Source organism: Myotis daubentonii, chromosome 12 (assembly GCF_963259705.1).
Source record: "Myotis daubentonii chromosome 12, mMyoDau2.1, whole genome shotgun sequence".
In the NCBI taxonomy this organism is placed as follows: Eukaryota; Metazoa; Chordata; class Mammalia; order Chiroptera; family Vespertilionidae; genus Myotis; species Myotis daubentonii.
Genome location: NC_081851.1, coordinates 39709553 through 39733318, shown reverse-complemented (window position 1 = coordinate 39733318; position 23766 = coordinate 39709553). Strand labels below are relative to the sequence as shown.

At 39.6% G+C, this 23766-nt stretch overlaps 1 protein-coding gene across 2 annotated transcripts; it reads right to left on the bottom strand.

The window, feature by feature from the left end:
* Positions 1 to 245: 245 nt before the first annotated feature.
* DNAAF10 (dynein axonemal assembly factor 10) lies at positions 246 to 23730 on the bottom strand. 2 transcript variants are annotated; one of them, XM_059659593.1, is made up of 8 exons: positions 23215 to 23730; positions 14726 to 14826; positions 12600 to 12730; positions 10148 to 10249; positions 8117 to 8232; positions 7078 to 7212; positions 4152 to 4249; positions 246 to 1186 (listed from the first exon to the last, which is right to left on the bottom strand). In XM_059659593.1, the coding sequence occupies exons 1-8, from the start codon at positions 23395 to 23397 to the stop codon at positions 979 to 981; spliced, it is 1074 nt and encodes a 357-aa protein (XP_059515576.1). In that variant the 5' UTR covers positions 23398 to 23730; the 3' UTR covers positions 246 to 978. The 2 variants fall into 2 exon arrangements, with proteins under 2 accessions (XP_059515576.1, XP_059515577.1); XM_059659594.1 differs by lacking the exon at positions 7078 to 7212.
* Between the last annotated feature and the right edge of the window lie 36 nt (positions 23731 to 23766).

The window sequence follows — 23766 nt, the reverse complement described above, 5'->3', positions numbered from 1 at the left end:
ACTTTCCAAGAACCCCTGAAATCACATGAATTTCATATATTGCAAATTTTTTAGGTGCGCTGTCTATGGAATGCAGGAGGAGGGTAGGCTTAATGAAATTGTGATACAATTAATACCTGAGTTAGCCAAAGATATGGACAGTGAAGAAACAAAGTGAGTAAGAGGTACTAATTAAGCATTTATAAAGCAAAATAAGTGATGGTGTTTATTTTACTACTACTAAGTTCAAAGAATCAGATCTACCATAGATTTCAAAAACAAAAATTTATTCATAAAATATATTAAAAAGTTTGACAAAAAGGTTACAAAACCCCCAAAACTTGAACATCTCAACATCACTTACCATAGTCAACAATGGAAAGTCTCACTAATTTAACTCCGTTTCTAGGTAAAAAAGAGGTCTCTGTAAATCACAGTATTTCATTTTATGAGTTACAATGCTAAACACAGTTACCCAAATCTATTTTGACTGCACATTATAGTAATTTTGTGAAGTAATGTTTTGTACTGAAACTTAGTGACTGTGAAAGCTCTCAAAGTGTATTTATGAAGGTTAATTCACAGTAGTTTCACCAAAACAAACCATCCTAAACCAAACTAAGTGATCCCTACCATGTTCGTGTGAACACTGAAATGCAACACAGGTGTTTATTATGAAATATGGACTTTGGGGACGCAGAACAAATTTAAATCTGGTGAAATATAGACAAGGACCAACTTTTATCACAAATGGAGGGAGAGGAACGGAGCTGGCTCTGGAAACCGTGGTGCCCCCTGTGCAGCAGCAAAGCAGTGACCAGCCAGGTGGCTGGAGCTCACCGCTGGGCATTCCACACCGAGAGGCGAGCCTGAGGTTTGCGTCTGTGCCTTTTTCATCAGTCAAATCCAGCCTTGTCCAAGGAGAGTCGGAGGATGCAGAGTACATTCAAAATTCTATGAGTGTTCCGCTGGAGGGTTTCAAAGTCCAAAATCTTCAGATCAAATTTTATTGAGTTTTGTAATAATCAGTACTCTCACCATTTGATCAAATGAACTACAGATGCAGAGGCCCCTTTTATCTGGACTCCAGTCCAAACTGGAAATGGGCTGGGTAGACAACGTAACATTCTGCAAAAGGCTGACGGAACCCGCAACTCCCATCTCTACTCCTTCAGAATCTTTCTTTGACCGCTGAACAGGGTATTCGCTGAAAGCAAGAACAAAGAAGGTATACAGCGTGTGCAAAGGCAAAAGCTGCAACTACCATTTGCAGAACCCGTCCAAACACTTCCAGAATGGATGGCAGACACCTGATCCACTTGATCCATCCATCCCCTGAGCTCCAGGCCAGATCCTAGGACCTCTGTGTACCACTCTATGGGCAGGCACTGCTGGAAGGAGATTTTAGACCTGAACATCATTGCTTCAAAACGCAAAAAAAAAGCCATTCTGAATCCTGTGATTTTCTCTCAGCTGAAAATATAAATTTATAAATAAGAAGAGTTGAAGGTGAACAAGTTATAAATACTATTTGGGCTAAATTTGAGAGAGGGGGAAAAGAAACATCCCTCCCAACATGGAGATGTGTTCCTAGTGAAATACTGGGGTATTGCTCCTCCTTAAAAGGCCTTTTAAAGCCTATGAGGTATCAACTATGATACTATCTGTATTTTATAAATGCTAAGAAAGGCCGAGTTTCAGGATACAAAGCAACTGAGAAGCAGAGCAGAAATACAAGAAGCGGTAGGTAGATAACCTACTGTTCTTTCTTCCTCTCAGACTCTACAATTCCTTTTAATAAATAGTCAACAGATTTTTTTTCATATCTCTTGGCAAAAGCTGCAGCAATTTAGTATTTAAAAAATAACAAAGACTTTATTTTTTTAAAAATATATTTTATTGATTTCTTACAGAGAGGAAGGGAGAGAGATATTTAGAAACATCGATGAGAGAGAAACATCGATCAGCTGCCTCCTGCACACTCCCTACTGGGGATGTGCCCGCAACCAAGGTACATGCCCTTGACCGGAATCGAACCTGGGACCCTTGAGTCCGCAGGCCGACGCTCTATCCACTGAGCCAAACCGGTCAGGGCAACAAAGACTTTTTAAACCCACCAGACTGTATGTTAATGTTTTGAGATTTTCAAAATATAAAACAATAACAAAAAAATCAGCATGTTGGGGGCCATTCATTCATAAAACAATTTCTAAATAACTAGATGAGTTACCTTAGGAATTCTTGGTTAGGTGCTTAAGAAATACTTAGAATTTAATGGAATTACTACCAAGGGAGACTGGCAAAAACCAGATCTCCTTTGCTGGTATAATACCTGAGAGCAAAGCTCCAAACCAATTTGAAGATTAGACTAGATATCTGTTATGGTAAAGGTTAAAGTTTATTTTGAGATAAGCTACAAATTTCTAATGCATACAGACCCAACTTCACTGATATTAATTAAATCCACAAGAGTCCAAAATTCCAGCTATAAATGTGGTTGCATATCATAAGGAAAACAACTCCATGTGTGGATTGCTAAGAAAACTTGGACTCAGTGCTTCAATTTAGCAGCCTAAAGAGTTTGGTCCTCAGGTACAACAGTGAGGTGCCACTGCATGGCTTACAGGGATCTGCAGAGTTGATCCCAGAGGAAAGACGGGGTTGGAACAATCAGGGAGGAACAATGGACAAAGGTGTTGAGAAAAGGGAAATTACCAAATGACCTATCTACCAGGCATTCTCCTAGATCTCAACACTTTCCCTCTGCTTTTTATTCACAGAAACTATATCGTTTTGATCTAAAGCATTCACTCCTGGTTTTTGGTCAGCTATATTCCTAAATGCTTTTGTAGCCCTATTTTTTAGAACCCCTTCTAACATCTACAAGGAGCTAATAAATAGAAAAGTATTTTGTAGCCTGGCCAGTGTAACTCAGAGGTTGAGCGTTGACCCATGAACCAAGATGTCCCCAGTTTGATTCCCAAAGGGGGCACATGCCCCATCTGTGGGCTCACTCCCCAGCGAAGGACATGCGGGAGGCGGCCAATCAATGTCTCTCTCGCTCATCGGTTTCTATCTCTCTATCCTTCTCCCTTCCCCTCTCTCTAAAATCAATAAAAACATATTTTTTAAAAAAAGAAAGTATTTTGTAAATGTGAAAGTCCCAGAAGCATTAAAGATGGTATTTTTCTTTTATTTCTTTTTTTCAAACATTATCTTTCATTTATAGCTTGTGCTTATTTCTTCCCCCTGCCCCCCCCCCCTTGGGTGATGTTTACAGAAAGAGATAACCATTAATGCAGTTTTTATCATGCCTTTTAAATGAGTAGCTACTAGTAACTGCCCTCTTCAGGCCTTTGGAATTCAGAGCACAGCGCATGGTTGTGGTATGCAGAAAGCAAACTCAACGACAAGGCTTTTCCTGGAGACCAATCAGGGTCCTCGGGCTCCGTTCTGGTTCTATCACAAGGATGTTATCTGAACTTGGGCAACTGAATTACTAGGATCTAAAACTAACAATTTCGCCGAAGCCGGTTTGGCTCAGTGGATAGAGCGTCGGCCTGCGGACTGAGGGGTCCCGGGTTCGATTCCGGTCAGGGGCATGTACCTGGGTTGCGGGCATATCCCCAGTGGGGGATGTGCAGGAGGCGGCTGATCGATGTTTCTCTCTCATCGATGTTTCTAACTCTCTATCTCTCTCCCTTCCTCTCTGTAAAAAATCAATAAAATATATTTAAAAAATAAATAAATAAATAAAACTAACAATTTCAACCCTTTTCCTATCTTCTAGAGGTAGCGTTCCAAAAACCTGATTATAATATTTCACAAAAGCCTTTGGTGAAAGTTTTCCTTTAAAAAAAATATAGCAAAAATCCCTGATTTCAAATCTATGAAAAGAATTGTTCCTGGCCCCTGACCACACTACAATATAGGGAAGACAACTAAATAACAAACATATTAAATGAGTCAAAAGGTTACTATTTAGTATGTGTAAAAGAAGTAAATTTGTTTTAAAAATGCTTAGAAAATAATACTTACATAATACAATAAAATTTAAAATCATAGCAAAATGAACTAAGTCAGAGGAGGAAAATAGGGGGGAAAGTTCACTCTAGTCCTAGTTCATGCCCACCAGTGACCCACAAAGGGCCGGGTGCACAGCAGAGACTTACTACTTCCAGAGGTGGAGGCCGCCGGCGCCTCCCGCTGTCAGGAACAGCTCTCGGTTCTGGGGCAGGTGTCGGACCTGCCACACGGTAGATTTATGAGCCTAAACAGCAGGAGAAGCACACAACCTGTTTATAAGTTTTTATGACAAAGGCTGCCCTAGAAGAGAAACCCTGCAAATAAGGAAATTTTCCTTCTATCTTTTCAACTGCTATAAAAGTAATTATTTTCTGGCCCTTCTCTTTATAATGGCTCCAAAGATTTAGAAGGAACCATCAGAAATCAGGAAAAACATAATTTTTCTTTATTGCTTTATGAAACAAAGTTGTACTGGATTTTTAAAAAAAATACGTTATCAGATTAAAAGTCTAAGTTTATAGTACCATATAAACTATGCAAATAGATTTCATACATTTATGTCTCTAGCTCACTCTGAAGAGCAAAAACAAACAAACAAAAAAAAGTAAAATACAAACCACATACTTCTTCCTAAGGGGAAAATAAAGGTAGATTGAACTTTTAAAAAATAAACTTTATTGCCCTGGCCGGCTGCTCCGAGGATAGAGCGTCAGCCTGCGGACTGAAGGGTCCCAGGTTCGATTCCGGCCAAGGACACGTGCCCAGGTTGCAGGCTCAATCCCCAGTAGGGGGCGTGCAGGAGGCAGCAAGTCAATGATTCTCTCTCATCATTGATGTTTCTATCTCTCTCTCCCTCTCCCTTCCTCTCTGAAATCAATAAAAATATATTGAAAAAATAATAAACTTTATTTTTTAGTGTTTTTTAGGTTCACAGCAAAACTGAGTGGATAGTACTGAGAGTTCCCAGACAGAATGAAATTTAACTGAAAGCTCCTAGAGCTTTATTTTCAATCTACACCATTAGACTTGTCTGGTCTTCAAAATAAGAGCCATAAGAACTTATGTACAGTGTTTATGGTCATAATACACATCTACATCTACACAATGGAATACTATGCTGCTATAAAAAAGACGGTACTTTTACCATTTGCAACAGCATGGGTGGAACTGGAGAGCATTATGCTAAGTGGAATAAGCCAATCAGAGAAAGATAAGTATCACATGATCTCACTCATATGTGGGATTTAATGATCAACATAAACTGATGAACAAAAATAGATCCAGAGACAAGGTAGCACTGAACAGACTGTCCAACCTCAGAGAGAAGGCAGGGGAGGAAGGGGTTAGAGATCAATCAAAGGACTTGTATGCATGCATATTAGCATAACCAATGGACAGACACTGGGGCGGTGGGAGCTTGCCCTTGGGGGTGGGAGTGGCTTGGGGTGGGGTCAATAGGGAAAAAAGGAGACATGTAATACTTTAAAAAAAACTGCAAAAAAAACCCACATCTCAAAACATACACTTTAAGTGTGTGAGTCCTCAAGTGATTAGGTTCAAGCTCTTAAAACTTATTTTAATTTGTTTTGTAGTTTTAAAAAAATTAAGCTGGAAGATGATAAAAACCCCCAAACCAAGAGGAGATATGATCTCTTAAAATACAAGTTATTTGTCAGATTAAGCAATTACTAGATTAACTAAATGTAAGAAAAAAATTTTGAGCCCTAGCTGGTTTGGCTCAGTGGATAGAGCGTTGACCTGGGGACTCAGGGGTCCCGGGTTCGATTCCAGTCAAGGGCACATGCCCGGGCTGCAGGCTCGATCCCCAGTGCGGGTCGTGCAGGAGGCAGCCGATCAATGATTCTCTTTCATCATTGATGTTTCTATCTCTCTCTCCCTCTCCCTTCCTCTCTGAAATCAATAAAAATATGTTTTTTAAAAAAAAGAAAAAAATTTTAAAGATAACACTATAATTTGTAGATAATAAGAAACATGTTGCAATTGCATATAAAACAACTTAGTAGAGTGATTTATGTTGATAGATACTTAATATACTTTGAAACAACAGTAAAAACAATATTACAAAATATATTTATCTTGTTAAGAAATTAGTTCATCAGGCAGTGGGAGTAATTTACATGCAATAATAATTGCTGTAATAATAAGACAAAATAGGAACATTTGGGAAGTACTACTGAATCCATAGTAGAGTGAGAAAAGGAGTGAATTTTTATTTCCTGAACACCTTATTTATTTTAATCTCATGGAAACTATAAATCTGTAACCGACCTTTATTTTTAAAACGTAGAAAGCTCAGACTCCCATTTCTCACCCCTCCCTTGCAAATGAGAGGACGTTTCAGCATGAATTTTATGCAATCCCCTTACTTCTGACACCATTTTAACAAGTATTTTCCCTTTGCCCCGCTTTCTTCATCTATTTTTCTAACATTGTATACCACATTTCCTTTTAAGCTTCGTCAAATACTATTCAAAACAAGGCAAAGTATGTATGTATATAAGTGTGAATAAAAGAATAAATACATTTTGAGCACCTACTATGTATCAATCAGAGTGATTAACACTTTAAATAATTTTATTTAATATAACAAAGTGGAATGTAAAATAAAACGTGGTTAAATGACAATACATATATGTTGATATATTTTGAAAAGTATATAATTAGTATTATACTAAGGTGTATACTGGTATACACCTAAGAGTATATAATTAGGTATAAATACAAATATTATATATTTATTAGGAAATGCAAGGCTACGTTTTGTTTATCACATACTTGTCATCAGCTACTTTTTCTATGATTGCTCCTTAACTACAAAATAAGATTCCTAGCCAACTGAGGCCTTTATTATAATCAAGAAGTCTAAAACTGGTAAGCTTTCTGAAAGTACTCTTTGCCGAGAAAACCTTGTCAAGATCCCACAAGAATATACTAAAAATAGCTCCCTTCCCATAAAGACCTGGAAGGCACCTTAGTGACTAAGTCTATTTATTAGTCTAAAACAAGCTAAGAACATTCCTCTTCATAGAAAGGCATTCCCCTCAGATTTACCTTTTCTGAAACAGAAGCAAAACCTTTGGTTGGGTGCTGTGTTCTCATGTCAAAAACATGAAACTTCCCTTCCAGAGACGTAGCCACTAACTTATTCATACTTATATCTTTTCTGTCAAACTCCAGGCTACATACCTGAAAATACAGAATATTTATTATTGACGGTCCAATGAATATTATTCAGTAGATTCTTTTAAGCTAAGGAAAACAACTTTAAAATAATTAGCTCATGTGAAAGCATTTAAACTGAATCAATACATTAAAAACTTTTAAACCATAAAAAAAATTATTCTTGGTTAATAAGATCAAACCACCTGAGTTCCCCAATTACTGTACACAGTTAAGGCAAGGCTGACGTTAGGAAACAGGAAGGAGCCCCATTCCTCCTGAGAGGCGTACAACTCAGGACCCTAAAATCTGAGAGGCTCTTACTGATTTCAGGCTTCCTATTAGCAGAAAAAGGCCTCTTACGTGTTCATTTGGATATGACAATGCGCAGCGCACAGGTGTCCACAGTCCGCCACAGGGGCTGGCGACTCCCCAGCTCTGCTATACCACATCTGGGTGTGTGCTCACTTAACAAGAGAGGATCCATGATTTTCATCAGATTCCCAAAGGGCTCAGAGCCCCTAAAGGTTAAGAACCACTGGTAGAGTGGTTATACTGGGATGAGTTATTAGAATCACCTTCCTTTTGTAGTAGTTCAGAGGTAGGTGACAACATACTCAGAGAAATTAAAAATAATCCAGATAGCCCTAGCTGGTTTGGCTGAGTGGATGGAGCATGGGCCTGCGAACTGAAGGGTCCCAGGTTCAATTCTGGTCAAGTGCTCATACCTTGGTTGCAGGTTCCCTGGCCCTGGTCAGGGTACATGCAGGAGGCAATCAATCGATGTGTCTCCCTCACATCAGTATTTCTCCCTGTCTCTCCCTCTCCCTTTCACTCTCTCTAAAAATCATTGAAAAAATATCCTCAGGTGAGGATTAACATACATATATACATACATAAATAAAATTAAAAGAATCCAAATGTACATTACCCCATTTTTAATGTTTGTCTCCCACCGCAATGACATACTTCTGAGATCAAACAGTTTGATATCCCCGTTGTCATAGCCAGCACAAACAACACGCTCCTCTTGATTATAAGCATTACCTACAGATCAAGACACATCATTTCAGATCTTTATAAATGCTAATCTGAAGGCTGGTAAAATAATTTTATGAACCGATGCATATAATTTGTACTGAATCAGATTTTACAAAATCACATTGGGTAGAATCTCATGTTATCCGATCCTGGCAGGACATCAGATTATTAATTTGGTATTTGATATAGTTATTTTAAAGCTCATTTTCTACTGAAAGGATATGCGAGACTATTATTGGCTTCTAAACACCTCTGGCTGTGGGCCTGAACCATCTTTAAAGCAATTTCTACCACTACAGTATTTCCTCTACATACTTGGACACTTTCCAAGCTATTCCTTATACTTGAAATTTCCTTCCAATTTCAGGGGTTCAAATTCTATATATCCTTTTGGTCAAAAATGCCCTCTCACCCTGTTCATCTTTCCCTGGGGACTCCTTCTGCATTTGTTCATGTCTTTCATGACCTTTTATCACTCCTACCTTGTATTATAATTTTTAAAAATGTATTTTAATTGATTTCAGAGAGAAAGGGAGAGGAGAGAGAGAGAAACATTAATGAGAGAATCATTGATCAGCTGCCTCCTGCACATCCCCTAGTGAGGATCAAGCCCACAACCCAGGCATGTGCACTTGACGAGAATCGAATCTGGGACCCTTCAGTCCTCAGACCAATGCTCTATCCACTGAGCAAAACCAGCTAGGGCTGCACTATAATTAATGTAGATATCATGTCCTCTTTACTAAACTATAAGCATCTTCATGCAGATAACACATCTGTCTAACCTTTATATGCCCACTGCTTTGCACCTACTTGGCATTCATAAAAATTTGTCAAATCAATGGATTTTCTTTTTAAACTTAAGCACCTATATTTAAAAATGTACTTATGTTCCTTAGATCAATAATGAAAGGCTTTAATGAACCCAAAGGTAATTACTTTTTAATTATTATACCAAGTTTTAGATGATGATTCCAAATACTAACCCTGAAATTTCTCCCCAAGCATATGTCTTAAGTTTATATAATTGCTCATAAAATATACACACATAGTAATTCCCATACAATAATTTATTTTTTTATAGTGGAAGTCTAAAACTTTCCTCTAATTAAATAACACTGCAATTTTAAAATAACATAAAAAGTTGAACAAATCACATATATTGTTAAATCCTACTTTTAATGTCTATTATCTACACAGGATTATACTAAGAAAACGGGGAAAGAAAATAGAGATTTAAAACTAAATATTGTCTGTACCTCTTACTAGCAAAACTAATTTTAATTTTGATGCTCAGCAAGAGATACAAGGGTAAACATCAATTAGCCCTACAAAACCAGCATTCATTTTAAATATATTAGTAGAGAAACACAGTTGTCAGATTTATAAGAAATAACTTTGTAATGGTATAACTGCTTCCTAGAAAATAAACATACTCTATAGAGAGTATAATGTAAGATCTGTAAAGCTACCATTTGCCCTTGAGGCTCTACTTAGCTCCATTACTGGCATTTGGTTCTAACTGGGTCAATATCATCTAGTTAAACAGAAGTACATAGTAACAGCAAATTATTTTTGAGCACTTAATAATCTAAGCACAATTCTAAGCACTATACATGTATTAACTTTTTGAATCCTCATAACAACACTATTAAGTAAATTCTATTATTACTTCCATTTACAAATGAAGCAACCAAGAAACAGAGATCCTTCATAACTTGCCAATAAATCACACAGTCAATAAGTAGACGGTGAGACTTCAAACCCAGGCCTCAGAGGGTGACGTCAACCACCACGTCTATTTGCCTCAATAAACTGCCAGAAATAATCCACAAACAGACTATAAATAGACCACCAGGAGGACTTTCTTGAAGCTTTTACCATTGGATACTTCAAATCCAAGAGTTCTTCAATAACTCACCAAATGCCACAGTCCAACAGTCTCTCTTGTTTTCTCCTTGTACAGGTTCCATATTAGCAACAGGATCGTCTTTCTGCCTTGGGTCCCACACCTTCACAGTTCCTGCCATACATAAAAGTGCACTGGCAAAATTCAACAGCAAATAATGACATTTCTTTTCTGCATTCTCTTCCTATGGCTTCCTGTATACATGGTACTATTATAGATGTTCTAACATCTGAAAAAGTATTCACATTTTTCTAACTTTGAAGTGGGTAAGTTGTACTTAATATCAGAGATACAACCCATATGTCTGACTTAAATTTCCAAACAGATATATAGAAAAGCCAACAACTGTTCCTAAATTATCAACAAGGTATGACTGACAAGGCAAACACAGATGTTATGCAATTCAAACCACACTTCATTTTCTTTGCTTAAGCCTAAAACTAATCTATTAGTTACTTAGATAATACCAGTGCCATTTAAATTATTTCCTTACTACTCATATAATCATTGGCATTATTCTTTATACAGAGGAATAAACTAATTTTTACATCTACGATTTCTTACATTGGGTTTTAGAATACTATTTCATACATAATGAAGTTTAATTTCCCTGTAGCAATAGAGAACAGGGAAATATTAAATAAAATTAACAGGGCAGGGGCAGACTGGAGGAGGTAAATGGGGGGATGAGGGGAAGGGAGACATATGTAATACTTCCAACAATAAAGAATTATTATTTTTTTAAAATATATTTTATTGATTTTTTACAGAGAGGAAGGGAGAGGGATAGAGAGTTAGAAACATCGATGAGAGAGAAACATCGATCAGCTGCCTCCTGCACACTCCCTATTGGGGATGTGCCCGCAACCAAGGTACGTGCCCTTGACTGGAATCGAACCAGGGACCCTTGAGTCCGCAGGCCGACACTCTATCCACTGAGCCAAACCGGTTAGGGCAAGAATTATTTTTTAAAATTAACAAATAATTCTTCTCAATTTAATTTCAACTTCCTCATTTTAATGCAAATTATAGGACTGCTAAGTAAATGATGTCATTGTTTATGAGAAATACAAATGCATGTAATAAAATGACTAAAAGGCAAGTACCTGAGAGAGCATAGGAAAAGCATTAAAAAAAAAAATCCTTAAAAGGGATAATTAATGTAGAAAAGGGGGCACTATTCCACTTGATTTATCTCCAAGAATAAAATAAAATAGGTTATTAAGAAGATGCCTTAAGGAGAAAAAAATTCCTGCAAATATGACAAGAGGTATCACTCCACTGGCTTCATACAAACTGATAAAATTTATATTAAGTTTGTAATAATTAAATGAGCAAAAAACATAAACAGACAATTCACAAAGCAAAATTAACTGGTAAACAAATACAGAAAGAAATTAATAAAGTTGGAATGGCGTACCATTTTTATCTAAAAAACTAGGAAAATCAATGCTGGTAGGGTAGACTGGAAATCTATCTCTTCCATTGTAGCTGATAAGGTAAAAAGATAATTTGGAAAAATTGACAGTAAATTTTAAAAGCCACAGCACACATTTATTCCAAAAGAGTTATAGACATAATGATACTTATTTATTATTTTTAAGTCACTCTCCCAAAACAATAAACAAAAAATTTGAGGTAAACAAAAAACTGAATGCTTATTAACAGGTTAGAACATTGTGACATCTCCATAGGATAGAATGTGATGTAGTCATTAACATGTAAGTATGAAAACAGCAACATTTACATATGACAAAACATTAAATGGAAAAAGTAAGATACAAAACCATACACACACTGACAGCTATTCATTGTTCTATATAAGACTGGAAAGAAAAGCACACCTAACAGTTATGCTGGTATGGTGGACTGAATGCTGTTTTTCCTTCTATATTCTGTATTGTTTCTAGGGTGGGAAAGAATTTATTTCATTTCAAAAACAGAACCGCTCTTGAGTAACCATCAGAAAATTCACCTCTCTTTTCTTTTAAGACCTGTCCATTTGTGGTCACCGCAGGCAGAAAAGCGCGTGGTGTCCTAGGAGCTTTCTACAGTGCTCAGCGGAAGGATCACAGAACTTCAGGGTTCAACAGCTGTCAACGTGACAATTTTCACAAGTACTGATTCTGCTTTTTAAAAAAGGAAAAGCTGCCACCCACATTATAGTCAGCTGCCTCAAAAACCGATAAAGAAATCTGAAATCCTTCAAGGTTCATATGAAACTATGGTTGTTAGTAGTTGAACTTGCTCAAAACTAAAATAGTTAAGTGCTTTTCCTCTATCTCAAAATACTCAAGAATGAAACAATTTAGGGATATGCCATCAAACCTGCCTATTAAAAAAGCAGACTGTTAGATTTAGTGGGTCAGGGTTACTGAGGATTTCCACTCAGAGAGGATATACTGTTGTACAGAGATTTATCTTAAAAATATTAAAACACTGTATATAAAATACTTTGACTTACCATCTCGGCTGCCAGTCACAATTTCAGGTGCTCCTTCCCCAATTCCTAGTCCACCTACACCATCTATAGTATTTATAATTTCTTTATGGCCCTTTACAGAATACACTGGGTACTCTGGAGCTTCCAAATTCCTAAACAACAGAAGACAGTTTCTTACTTACACCACATATCCCAAACATGTAGCTCACTACTAAAATGTAAGAATGCATACCATATTTAGATTTTTGTTTAAAAATAAGGATTTGACTATGAATTTATACAAATACTCCCAATTTCTTCCCTCCACTTTAGCATCTTTTAAGCCATCAATGAGAATGGTCATTATTCAACCTCGAATTCAAACCCATGTCCACTTTACTTAGTGTTCTTCAAAGATGAATTCCAGGTCTGCTTATTAATAAGTGCGGATTCACAGGCTCCTCCCCAGACATCATCAATTATGATCTCTGGGATGGGGTCCCAAACCTGTGGACTCTTCGCTGATTGAAGTCTGATAATTACTGCTTTAAATATAGAGTAAAGTAGAAGGATTTAGAATGTTTCCAAAGTTGGCCTTGGTAGTTTCATCTAGAGATCTTCTGAGGGTTATTTTATTATATGAATAGTGTGTACTAGGACACATTTTCCACTTTATCATGTACTATTTTCTCACTGAGTTCCATATTGATTTTCATCTAGTTATGTATTTTTCAGTTTATCATCATGCTGGTCACAAATATGAGAGTTAAACTGGCTGAAATTTGTCTAATTCTAGGTTATTTAAGAGAAAGGAATGCAGGAAAGTAACTACTACTATGTGTGCTTGAGCCTACAAGGGATGGTTGCATAATGAATGGCTCAAGTAGGTTATAGCGATACATCCCTTTTCTCGCTTGCTCCCCTTCTTTTGCTTTTCTATTGGAGCTTCTATCCACATTTCTCTTTAACAAGTCAGGTTTCAATAACTTACACTTAAACAAAAATGAATGTAGCTTTTCATGATGTAATCCCAACTTATGAGCCAAAATTTGTAAAATTTCACTTAGCAAATTTGAGATAGTTCAACCTATTTGAGATATGATATTTATCTTTATAGCATTACTGTGAAAGAAACAGGAGACTAAACAGGATTGAGGTTCTACTTAAAAGACTATTTTTTTAAATATATTTTATTGATTTTTTACAGAGAGGAAGGGAGAGGGATAGAGAGTTAGAAACATCTATGAGAGAGAAACATCAATCAGCTGCCTCCTGTACACGTCCTACTGGGGATGTGACCACAACCAAGATACATGCCCTTGACCGGAATCGAACCTGGGACCCTTCAGTCTGCAGGCCAATGCTCTATCCACTGAGCCAAACCGGTTAGGGCAAAAGACTATTTTTAAAAATATATAAATTTTATTGGTTTTTTTACAGAGAGGAAGGGAGAGGGATAGAGAGTAAAAACATCAATCAGCTGCCTCCTGCACACCCCCCACTGGGGGTGTGCCGGCAACCAAGGTACATGCCCTTGACCAGAATCGAACCCGGGACCCTTGAGTCCACAGGGTGACGCTCTATCCACTGAGCCAAACCAGTTAGGCTAAAAGACTATTTTTTTACAGATTTAAAAAAAACATTACTTTTTAAAAACATAATTAAAAGAATTATCAATGAAAACAAGTCAGTAGTACCTGTTCTACTCTATTAGGAAGAAAGTCAACAGTTACATTTGTTCTATATTCCTGTGCTGAAATATATTTATTTTAAAAAATAACATTCAGACTAGTCTCTCTCCCCATTTCTTTGAAAGTATATGACATAACATGTGAGGACTAATGCATTGTAATAAATGCTAACTTACTTATTAAGCAGTTAAAGCAAGGGTAAATTAAAATAGTTTCATTATGTTTTATATTTGGAGCCTAAGACAGATAAATAGATCAAAGTAATTTAATTACAAAGTAGCAGATTCTAAGTGAGAAGTCAAAAAAGGTCACATTAGAAAACAGGTAGGGAAGATGGTTTCTCTCTAGAACATTAATGTACTGATAACATTATTTTAAATACCTAAAGAAAAATTAGAAATCTCTTTCAGAAGAAGAGTAATAAGACTATCAAAGAAACTGTAATCTCAGGTCTTACTACTAATTAAGTAATCTTACCATATATGAAGGTTTCCAGCAAAATCTCCTGTAGCTAAATATCTCTGCTGTAAGGATGTTGCACCAAATGTTCCACATTTAATAGGTTTGGCCTTTTCAATCTTGATAAAAGGGAGGGAGAGAAGATACATTATTTATGTCAGCTACTTATAATCATGATATTTACAGCCTTATTAAAGGGTTTAAATAAGGTGGTAATATAAAAAGCAATTAAAATTATGATAAAAATGATCATGCTTTTCCTTTAGTCATCTTATATAATAAAAGACTAATATGCAAATCAACCAAACAGCAGACCAACCGGTCGCTATGATGCATACTGACCACCAGGGAGCAGACGCACGCTGGAGCTGCCCCTGGTGGTCAGTGTGCTCCCACAGAGGGAGCGCAGCTCAGCCAGAAGCCGGGCTCATGGCTGGCAAGCACAGCAGCAGTGGTGGGATGCCCGACTGCTGCAAACATCCTGAGGGCTCCCAGACTGCAAAAGGACACAGGCTGGGATGAGGGAACCCCCTCTTACCCCCCTCCCACTCCCCGAGTACACGAATTTCGTGCAGGGGGCCTCTAGTTCTTCTATAGTTTAAAAGTATATAACTGTCAAAAAGAATGAGTTTTAATTTTGCCTTTCCTTTCATCTCGCTAATGAGACTTTCAAATGCTGATAACTACCATCTCCATTGGTTTGCAAATATGAACATCTCGGCATTTAATGTGGTATTCTTCTTTAAGATCCTCTGTAGAAATGAGAACGCAATGAAGATATTGCTCTTTCCAGATGGCTACAGGAACAAAAATTGTTATGAGTATCTCATAGTTTTCCCTGCAGAACCCTCTAAACTGAGAATGTTTATGTCCTGTTCTCTGTGGGACCCTTTCATAGAGATTTGTATACCTGTGTGTACCAAAGGCACTGCTATTAGTATAGGTTAGCCAATCTTCTCAGGTTCCTTTCATTTAAAAGGCTACTGCTCCGAGTATTATATATAATTACATTAGTAAAATAACTACAGTGGGGCCTTGACTTACGAGTTTAATTCGTTCCGTGACGGAGCTCGTAACTCAAATTATTCATATGTCAAATCAAAAAGTGAACGAGTGAGACACGTGATACTGGGCTGATGTTGTGGCATTCACTGTGACGTTAGCTGTGCCAACTAGCGGTGGGATATCTGAAACTGGCTCGTAACCCGAATTTTAGCTCGCAACTCAAAGCAAAAAATCGGCCGAGAGACAGCTCGTACCTCGAAAAACTCATTAGTCAGGACACTCAGAAGTCAAGGCCCCACTGTATATACCAATGCACTACTTAAGGCATGTGGCTTATGGAAGTCATGTGAAGAACATATCACAGAAAGGATCCTTGAAATGATCTAATACTACCCTCCCACCCCCGTCATAGATAAAGATATCCAAGTCTAGAGCTTTATAGATTTGCCCAACTCGAGCATTCAACATTTACTAGTAATGAGTCCCTGTTATATGGAAGTCAATGAACTAGGCAGAAGAAGACATAAAGATGAGTAAGATGGACCATTCCCTCAAGGAGTTTACAGCCCAAATACAGTAGTCCCCCGTTATCCATGGGGGATATATGTTCCAAGACCCCCAGTAAATGCTTGAAACAGAAGATAGTACTGAACCTATATACACATATGATTTTTCCTATACATACCTATGATTAAGTTTAATTTATAAATCAGGCACAATAAGAGATTAACAATAACTAATAATAAAATAGAACAATTATAACAATATACTGTAGTAAGAGTTATGTGAGTGGCTCTGGGCATTATAAAAATAAGGGTTATTTTTATACAAGTGCTGTGGTGCTGCTGAAACCATCAATATGATAACCATGGCAGCTACGAGGTGACTAACAGGCAGGGAGCATATACACCACAGATACAGTTGTGGGACAGAGTAGGATGGCATGAGATTTCAACACCCTACTCAGATTGGCATGCAATTTAAAACTTATGAATGTTTATTTATTGCATTTTCCATTTAATATTTTTAGACCATGGGTAATAGAAACTGTGGAAAACAAAAACCGCGAATGGGGGGTGGGGAGAACTATAGGATCAGTTCCTACATGACTCCTCCTACATATACACATGCATTATGCTACTCTCACCTACTTCCACACCTCTGAGGAACTTTCATTACTCGTTTACTTCCTGATGTTTCTAATTTCTCCAAGGTCCCCACTGACCCCAACCTCACCTCCCAGGTCACTGACATCCTCCTGCACTCTGCTTTTCCTTCTGGTTCTGCCCCTGGAAACTCTGGACAATCTGTAATTAGATGAGGCCACTAGTGGATGCCTGTCCCACACTATACTCTGGCCTTATAATATCACCTTCCATTTACTGTCAGCCTCAATAGGGCAAAACTATTCCTCATATTTGGTCTCTACACCTTTTATATTTTTTATTCTTAATGTTTATATAATATAGTTCTCTCTAAAAATTCAAACAAAACAAGACAAAAGGGCAAAAAGTCAGTCTCCCTTTGACACTCCCCGGAAGTAATCCCCATCCTTCGAAACCTTTTTCTGTACACTTACAAACACACATAAGTTTGTTTTAGTATAAAGAGGATCATCATATATTGGCCTTTGACTTGATTTTTTCCACTTAACAATATATCCAGCCCTAACCGGTTTGGCTCAGTGGCTAGAGCGTTGGCCTGTGGACTCAAGGGTCCCAGGTTCGATTCCGGTCAAGGGCATGTACCTTGGTTGTGAGCACATCCCCAGTAGGGGGTGTGCAGGAGGCAGCTGATCAATGTTTCCCTCTCATTGATGTTTCTAACTCTCTATTCCTCTCCCTTCCTCTCTGTAAAAAATCAATAAAACATATTTAAAAAACAAAAACAAAAAACAAACAAACAATATATCCAGATAAACTGTTTTCCCTACACAGAATTCTCCAGTTGCTAGGGCACCTCCCCTTGTAAACCTTCAGTTCCTGTGCCAATCTTCATCCCTCCCATTAAGGTGGGCCTGCTTCACACAATTTAAAAAATAATTTCCCTGCCACTTTCAACGTTTGGCTGGGCATTTCCATATAGGGTTTACATAGCAACTTACAAACAAAAAGAAAAGAAAATTCACTTCACACAAACTATAAACTTTTCTTTCATGATTAAAAAGACATCGCTATATGGTACAAAGCTTTGGAAATCCTCAGCTTGTTGAGCTTTCTCATGGCTTGGGATCTAGATAAATTGGCAGTTACTCTGTAGCCAGGTATAAAACAAAGCATTCACAGACTCCCTGGAATTGTCCTAAACAAAATTAGTTATCTAGCTGGAGGAGGTCAATGGGGGAAAAAAGAGAACATATGTAATACTTTCAACAATAAAGATTAAAAAAAAAAAACCAGTCATCTACAATAACATGGTTGTAAAGGACCATACTGATGAGAAGCACAGAACCACAGAATGTTAATTGTTTTTCTTTTTAATGCATAGGCTGTCCAAGATAACATCAGTTATTCACTGTATTAGGTTGATATTTCAGTTATTTTTCCAATTTTATGAAGAAGAGTATCTTACAATGGGATAATACCGAGAATCAAATCCTTCAAATAAAAGTACCTGAAATAATCCTATATTTATATAATAAAAGCCTAATAGGCTGTGTCCAGTTGGCCATTCAACCAATCAAAGCGTAATATGCTAATGATATGCTAAGGCTTCTCAACTGCTTGCTATGACGTGCACTGACCACCAGGGGGCAGATGCTCCAACTGGTAGGTTAGCTTGCTGCTGGGGTCTGGCTGATTGGGACTGAGACAGGCCGGACATGCCCTGGAGCCCTCCCATGGTCTCTCCCTGGCTGGCCAACCTCCTGCTTCCCTCCCCGGCCCCGATTACACACTGGTGGGGTCCCTCAGCCTGGCCTGCGCCCTCTCGCAATCCAGGACCCCTTGGGGGATGTTGGAGAGCCGGTTTCAGTCCGATCCCGCAGGCCAGGCCGAGGGACCTGACTGGTGCACGAATTCGTGCACTGGGCCTCTAGTATAGTAATAGTGATACAACACCTAATCAATGTGAGGACACAATTTCTATGGTTAAACTAATCCACAGCTCCAGCTTATGCCAACTGATGAAACAGCTCCACACTCCCTCCTCCCACTTATTTCACAGTGGGCTTGGGTCTCCCCAGCTCTAAATCATGGGTAACGGCTTCCACAGTCTGAGGTAGAGGGTGAAGACAGCCCTCTCAGTAAGAAGTAGGTGGGCCCTAATGGACAAGAATATGGTGCCAGGAACTCAGAGAGTTAGAAGGCCATGGGGACCTGCCTCATATCTATCTATCTATCTATCTATCTATCTATCTATCTATCTATCTATCATCTATCTATCTATCTATCTATCATCTATAAAAGACTAATATGCAAAGTGTCCCCTCGGGAGTTCAATCGCTTGCTATGACGTGCGCTGACCACCAGGGGGCGGCATGGACCATGGTGGGCAACCAGTGGTGGTGGCAGGGCGCTGAGGGAGCAAGGGAAGGAGGAGGCGGGGAGGCAGGGAACCTGATCCGCCCTGATCGCCAGTCAGGCCTAGGGACCCTACCCATGCACGAATTTCATGTACCTGGCCTCTAGTTAGTATATATTAACTTTTGCTATATGGTAGTGGAAGTAACCATCCACGATGGTCGTATTTGACCCAGATGTTGGTTCTCTTTGCTACAATAAGTTAACATGATTAAAGAAGCCCATGATAGATAATTCTAGTGAGAGGTATTTTTGTTCTGTCTGTGGGTGGGTCTAGTACAGCTTGTCAGTATTTCCTCCTCCACATCCTGGCACTACTTAATTAACATTAAAAGGTTTAGCCACCAAATGCTAACAAGCAGCAAATTCAGTGCCACAGGGGCTAAAAAGCAGAGCTGTATTAGCTCATTACTAAATTTTAAAGTGTAAACATCCCCAACTATATTGCCATTTTTCAGGACTACCCCCAGTCCTTTGTGCCAATTAGAAAAAAGGTGCCTTTTACAGGCTGATGAAGTCTCACGGGTGAGGCTTGATGAAAGAGGTAGATTTCAGCTCTTGTACTCTTGGCCAGACATCCATGGGTGATGCAACTAACTGCTCAACTGTATATGGAGGCCTTGCTGTCATTCCCATTAATCTTTAATAACAAGCTAAGGAAGGCACCAACAAAGATTCATTGTCTTCCTTCCTTTTTGTCTTGGATGCACAAGCTTTGACTTGAGGTGGTCCCACAATGATAGAATCTAATATTGTAATAAAATAATTCCTCTAGCCCCATTGAAGTCAACCCTGGTACTCACTAGAATCATCTGGTGGAAGCTGAAAAAATACCGATGTCCAGGCCTCACCCTAGTCTAAATGCAAGAGTCCCAGTGCACCAGAACTTCTAAGGGTGGGACCAAGGCATGAATATCTTAAAACACACACACACAAACAGCAACAATACACGTTAAGAGTTGAGAATCACTGAACATGTACTTAATCTATATTCTTTCCCAGTGCATCATCACATCCAAATACAAGGTAAATTCTTAAATGTTTTCCCATTTGTTTTATCCTCTTTAGACAACAGGCTCTTTAGGAGAAAGAACTCATCAATTAAATAGTTCTGGTCCTTCTTCAGAATAGTCCTTAGATACAGGTGAAATATGAGATCATGGGTGATACTAATTTTCCTCTTTTCCTATCTACAGAGTGCCCCCCCCCCCAAAAAATGTATAGACACTGTAACAGCTGATTCTATTACATTTTGAAAATGAAATGTATTTTAATAAAGACTGCCTTATTCAAAGTGTGTATACATTTTTGAGGTCACCCTGTATATTTCTGAAATGTTCTATCATTAACACATTACTTTTGCTAAAAAGCAAGTTTATTTGAAAAACTCGTTAGAATCCTCTAGAAACGACCAAAGAGCACTATTTCACTTTTGGAACAAGTGTATTCCTGCAATGTATACAAATCATAGTCTTATAAAAAAAGAAGTCACAAGCCCTAGCCAGCTTGGCTCAGTGGATAGAGCGTCAGCCTGCGGACTGAAGGGTCCCAGGTTCGATCCCGGCCAAGGGCACATGCCTGGGTCACGGGCTCGATACCCAGTAGGGCGTGTGTAGGAGGCAGCCAATCAATGATTCTCTCATCATTGATGTTTCTATCTCTCTCTCTCCTCTCCCTTCCTCTCTGAAATCAATAAAGAAATATATTTATATATATAAAAAAGAAGTCACAAGTCTGGAGATGCTCTCTGGTTGAGCTTTGGTTGGTATTTGTTTCTAATACTTCACCTTTAAATTTCTTTCTGCTATTCTAACGTTTCCCATTTGTTTAGACCCCTGATCCCAATCGTATAATCAATAAACCAATATTTAAATTACCCAAGTTACACTAAGTAAAGTGTATGATTATCTAACCACTAAGCTGTACACCTGAAACCAATAAAAAACAAAATTTAAAGGGAAAAAATAAATTACCCAAGTTATATCCTTTACAGACATACATTTACTCATTCTTTTAACAAGTAATTTGAGTTACTGCTCCTTACATACCATATTAAAGAAAGACACTGCCCTGGCCAGTGTGGCTCAGTTGGCTGGGTGTCGTCCCTTGCACTGGTTTTGATTCCAGATCAGGGCATATGCCAGGGTTTGGGGATCAGTAGGGGGCGTGCAGGAGGCAACCCAGTGATGTTCAGCTCTCACACTGAAGTTTCTCTCAGTCTCTCCTCTGGCCCTCTCCCTCTCTCTAAAATGTCAATAAAAAAATTTTAAAAAAAGAGAGACACCATCCTTACTCTCCAGGAGCTTACAATCTAGAGATAAATGGAACAGAATGATGTGTTGCAGGCACAGAGAGTAAATACCTCAGCAACGCAATGTAAGAAAGGTTGTTTTGTGTGGGGATCGGGAAGGGACTCCAGAAATCAAATCATCTGAACTGGACCTTACAACAGCAACAGATGACTGGGGGCAAGTGGTGAGCAACTTAAGGAAACAGAGACAAGAACAAGCCACATTTACTGAGTCCCTGACTAGAGAAGACAAGCTGAACAAGAAAACTGACACTCACAGACGTTTAAAGTGGGATGGGGCCCTTCTAGTCTAAGCTTCCTATTGAAACTACATTCATCCTTCACTTACCAGTTTAACCTCCGACTCCTCCAAGCAGATTCTCCCTATAGCTTTTGATCCCCGGAGCTGTCAACCTTCCCTGTAGTCCAGTGGTTCTCAACCTTCTGGCCCTTTAAATACAGTTCCTCATGTTGTGACCCAACCATAAAATTATTTTCGTTGCTACTTCATCGCTGTAATGTTGCTACTGTTATGAATCGTAATGTAAATATCTGATATGCAGGATGGGCCGACCCCTGTGAAAAAGGGTCGTTCGACCGCCAAAGGGGTCGCGACCCACAGGTTGAGAACCGCTGCGTAGCCTATGACAACCCTACACGCCTGAGCACGATCGTTTTGTCCAGGTAACCCAAATCAAGGCGCTTTTTAAAACGGTAAACAGGTATAAAAAACGTTAGTTAACGTGATTCTTAAATTCGTTCACTGTTGATCTTTTCAAAACGTGTAAACGTGATCATGCCACACACTGCTTAAAGCCCTTCAATGATGCCGTTATTCTCAGGGGGAGACAGGCATAAACTTTACGTGATGTATGTATAGGTGTCGCAACGTTCGGTCCCTGCTTACCACTCCTGTTTCCTAAGGAGGGACTTTCTCCCGTCGCTGAGCTTCCGCACCGGCCGGTTCCCAGGGAAACCTCGTCCTTGACTGTTAGTGCGGCCTCGTTAGTTTCTACTATTGATTTCAGCGAGGAAGACAGGGGGTTGTTCTTACTCTCACAGCACCGTGTTCTTTCATGTTTGAGAATTCATCTTGGTTTGCACTGACGCATTGTTGGTGTGATTATTTGACCGATTCTCTCTCCCGCAGGAAAACCCCCTGAGATTGGGGAACACTGTCATTCACACGCCCGGGGATACCAGGCAGTCAACTGACACTTGTGGAAAGAATAAATGTGAAGTTAGGGGATCTGTCTCCTGCAACTACACCTGCGGCAGGCAAACCGGCGCCAGCTCTGGCTCTGTTTGCACGAAAAAGCATTTTACGAACAAGGCGCCCCCATTCGCAGACTCTCCACTAACTGCGCGCTGCCCCGAAGGGCCTCGCATTCAGACCCGGACGCGTCCCGTCGCTTCCAGAGGCCTCGCGCTGCACCGCAGGGGCCGCTGGAGGAGGGGCCGGGCGGGCGCGGATGGACTCGCCGCCGAGGAGAACTCTGGGCTCGGGCAACAGCATGTATGTCGGCAGCACGGCTCCACCTGCGACCAACTCCGCTCCGCTCGAGCGGTGCTTTTGTGGGACCCTGGACGGAGGCGTTGGCGTAATGCAGACCCCGCACTCCGAATCCGCACTCGCCCCCCAGCGATACCTCCAGCGATCCTGGACAAGGACAGTCTCGCCCGGCACCCACCTCCCGGAGCAGCTTGAGGTCCCCGTGCTGGATCTCGTACAGCTGGATGACGCCGGTGCCCCGGGCGAAGTTGCCCATGGTCACAAACTTGGCGCTGCAGGGCACCCACTTACAGTCAAACACCGTGTAGTTGAGGCTCTTCTGGATGTGGGCAATGATCTGGGGCTTCTCGAAGGCCGACATGGTCCAGCCGACTTGTCCTCCGCCAACGGGTACTTTCAGCCCCTGCCCAAACCCTAACCTGGAAACCAGACCCCAAACAGTTCGGACGGTTTGTCCCTTCCGCTCGCCGTACTCGCCCCCTGCCAGTTGGCCTTAGTTGTCTCGGATAATACCAGATGCGTTACTGAAATCCCACGAGCTTTTCCTTCACCGGTGACACAAACTTAGGTATCGCCTTTGCCTACTGCCTTTAGCACATACACAGATTCCAGGCCACAAGATGCTTTGGCGTTGAGTGGCGGGGCCAGAGGCGACCATAAGAATACGGCATATTCTAGGACAGCCCCCTTCCCTCCCCAGCAAACTCACACAAAAATCCTGCTTCAGGTC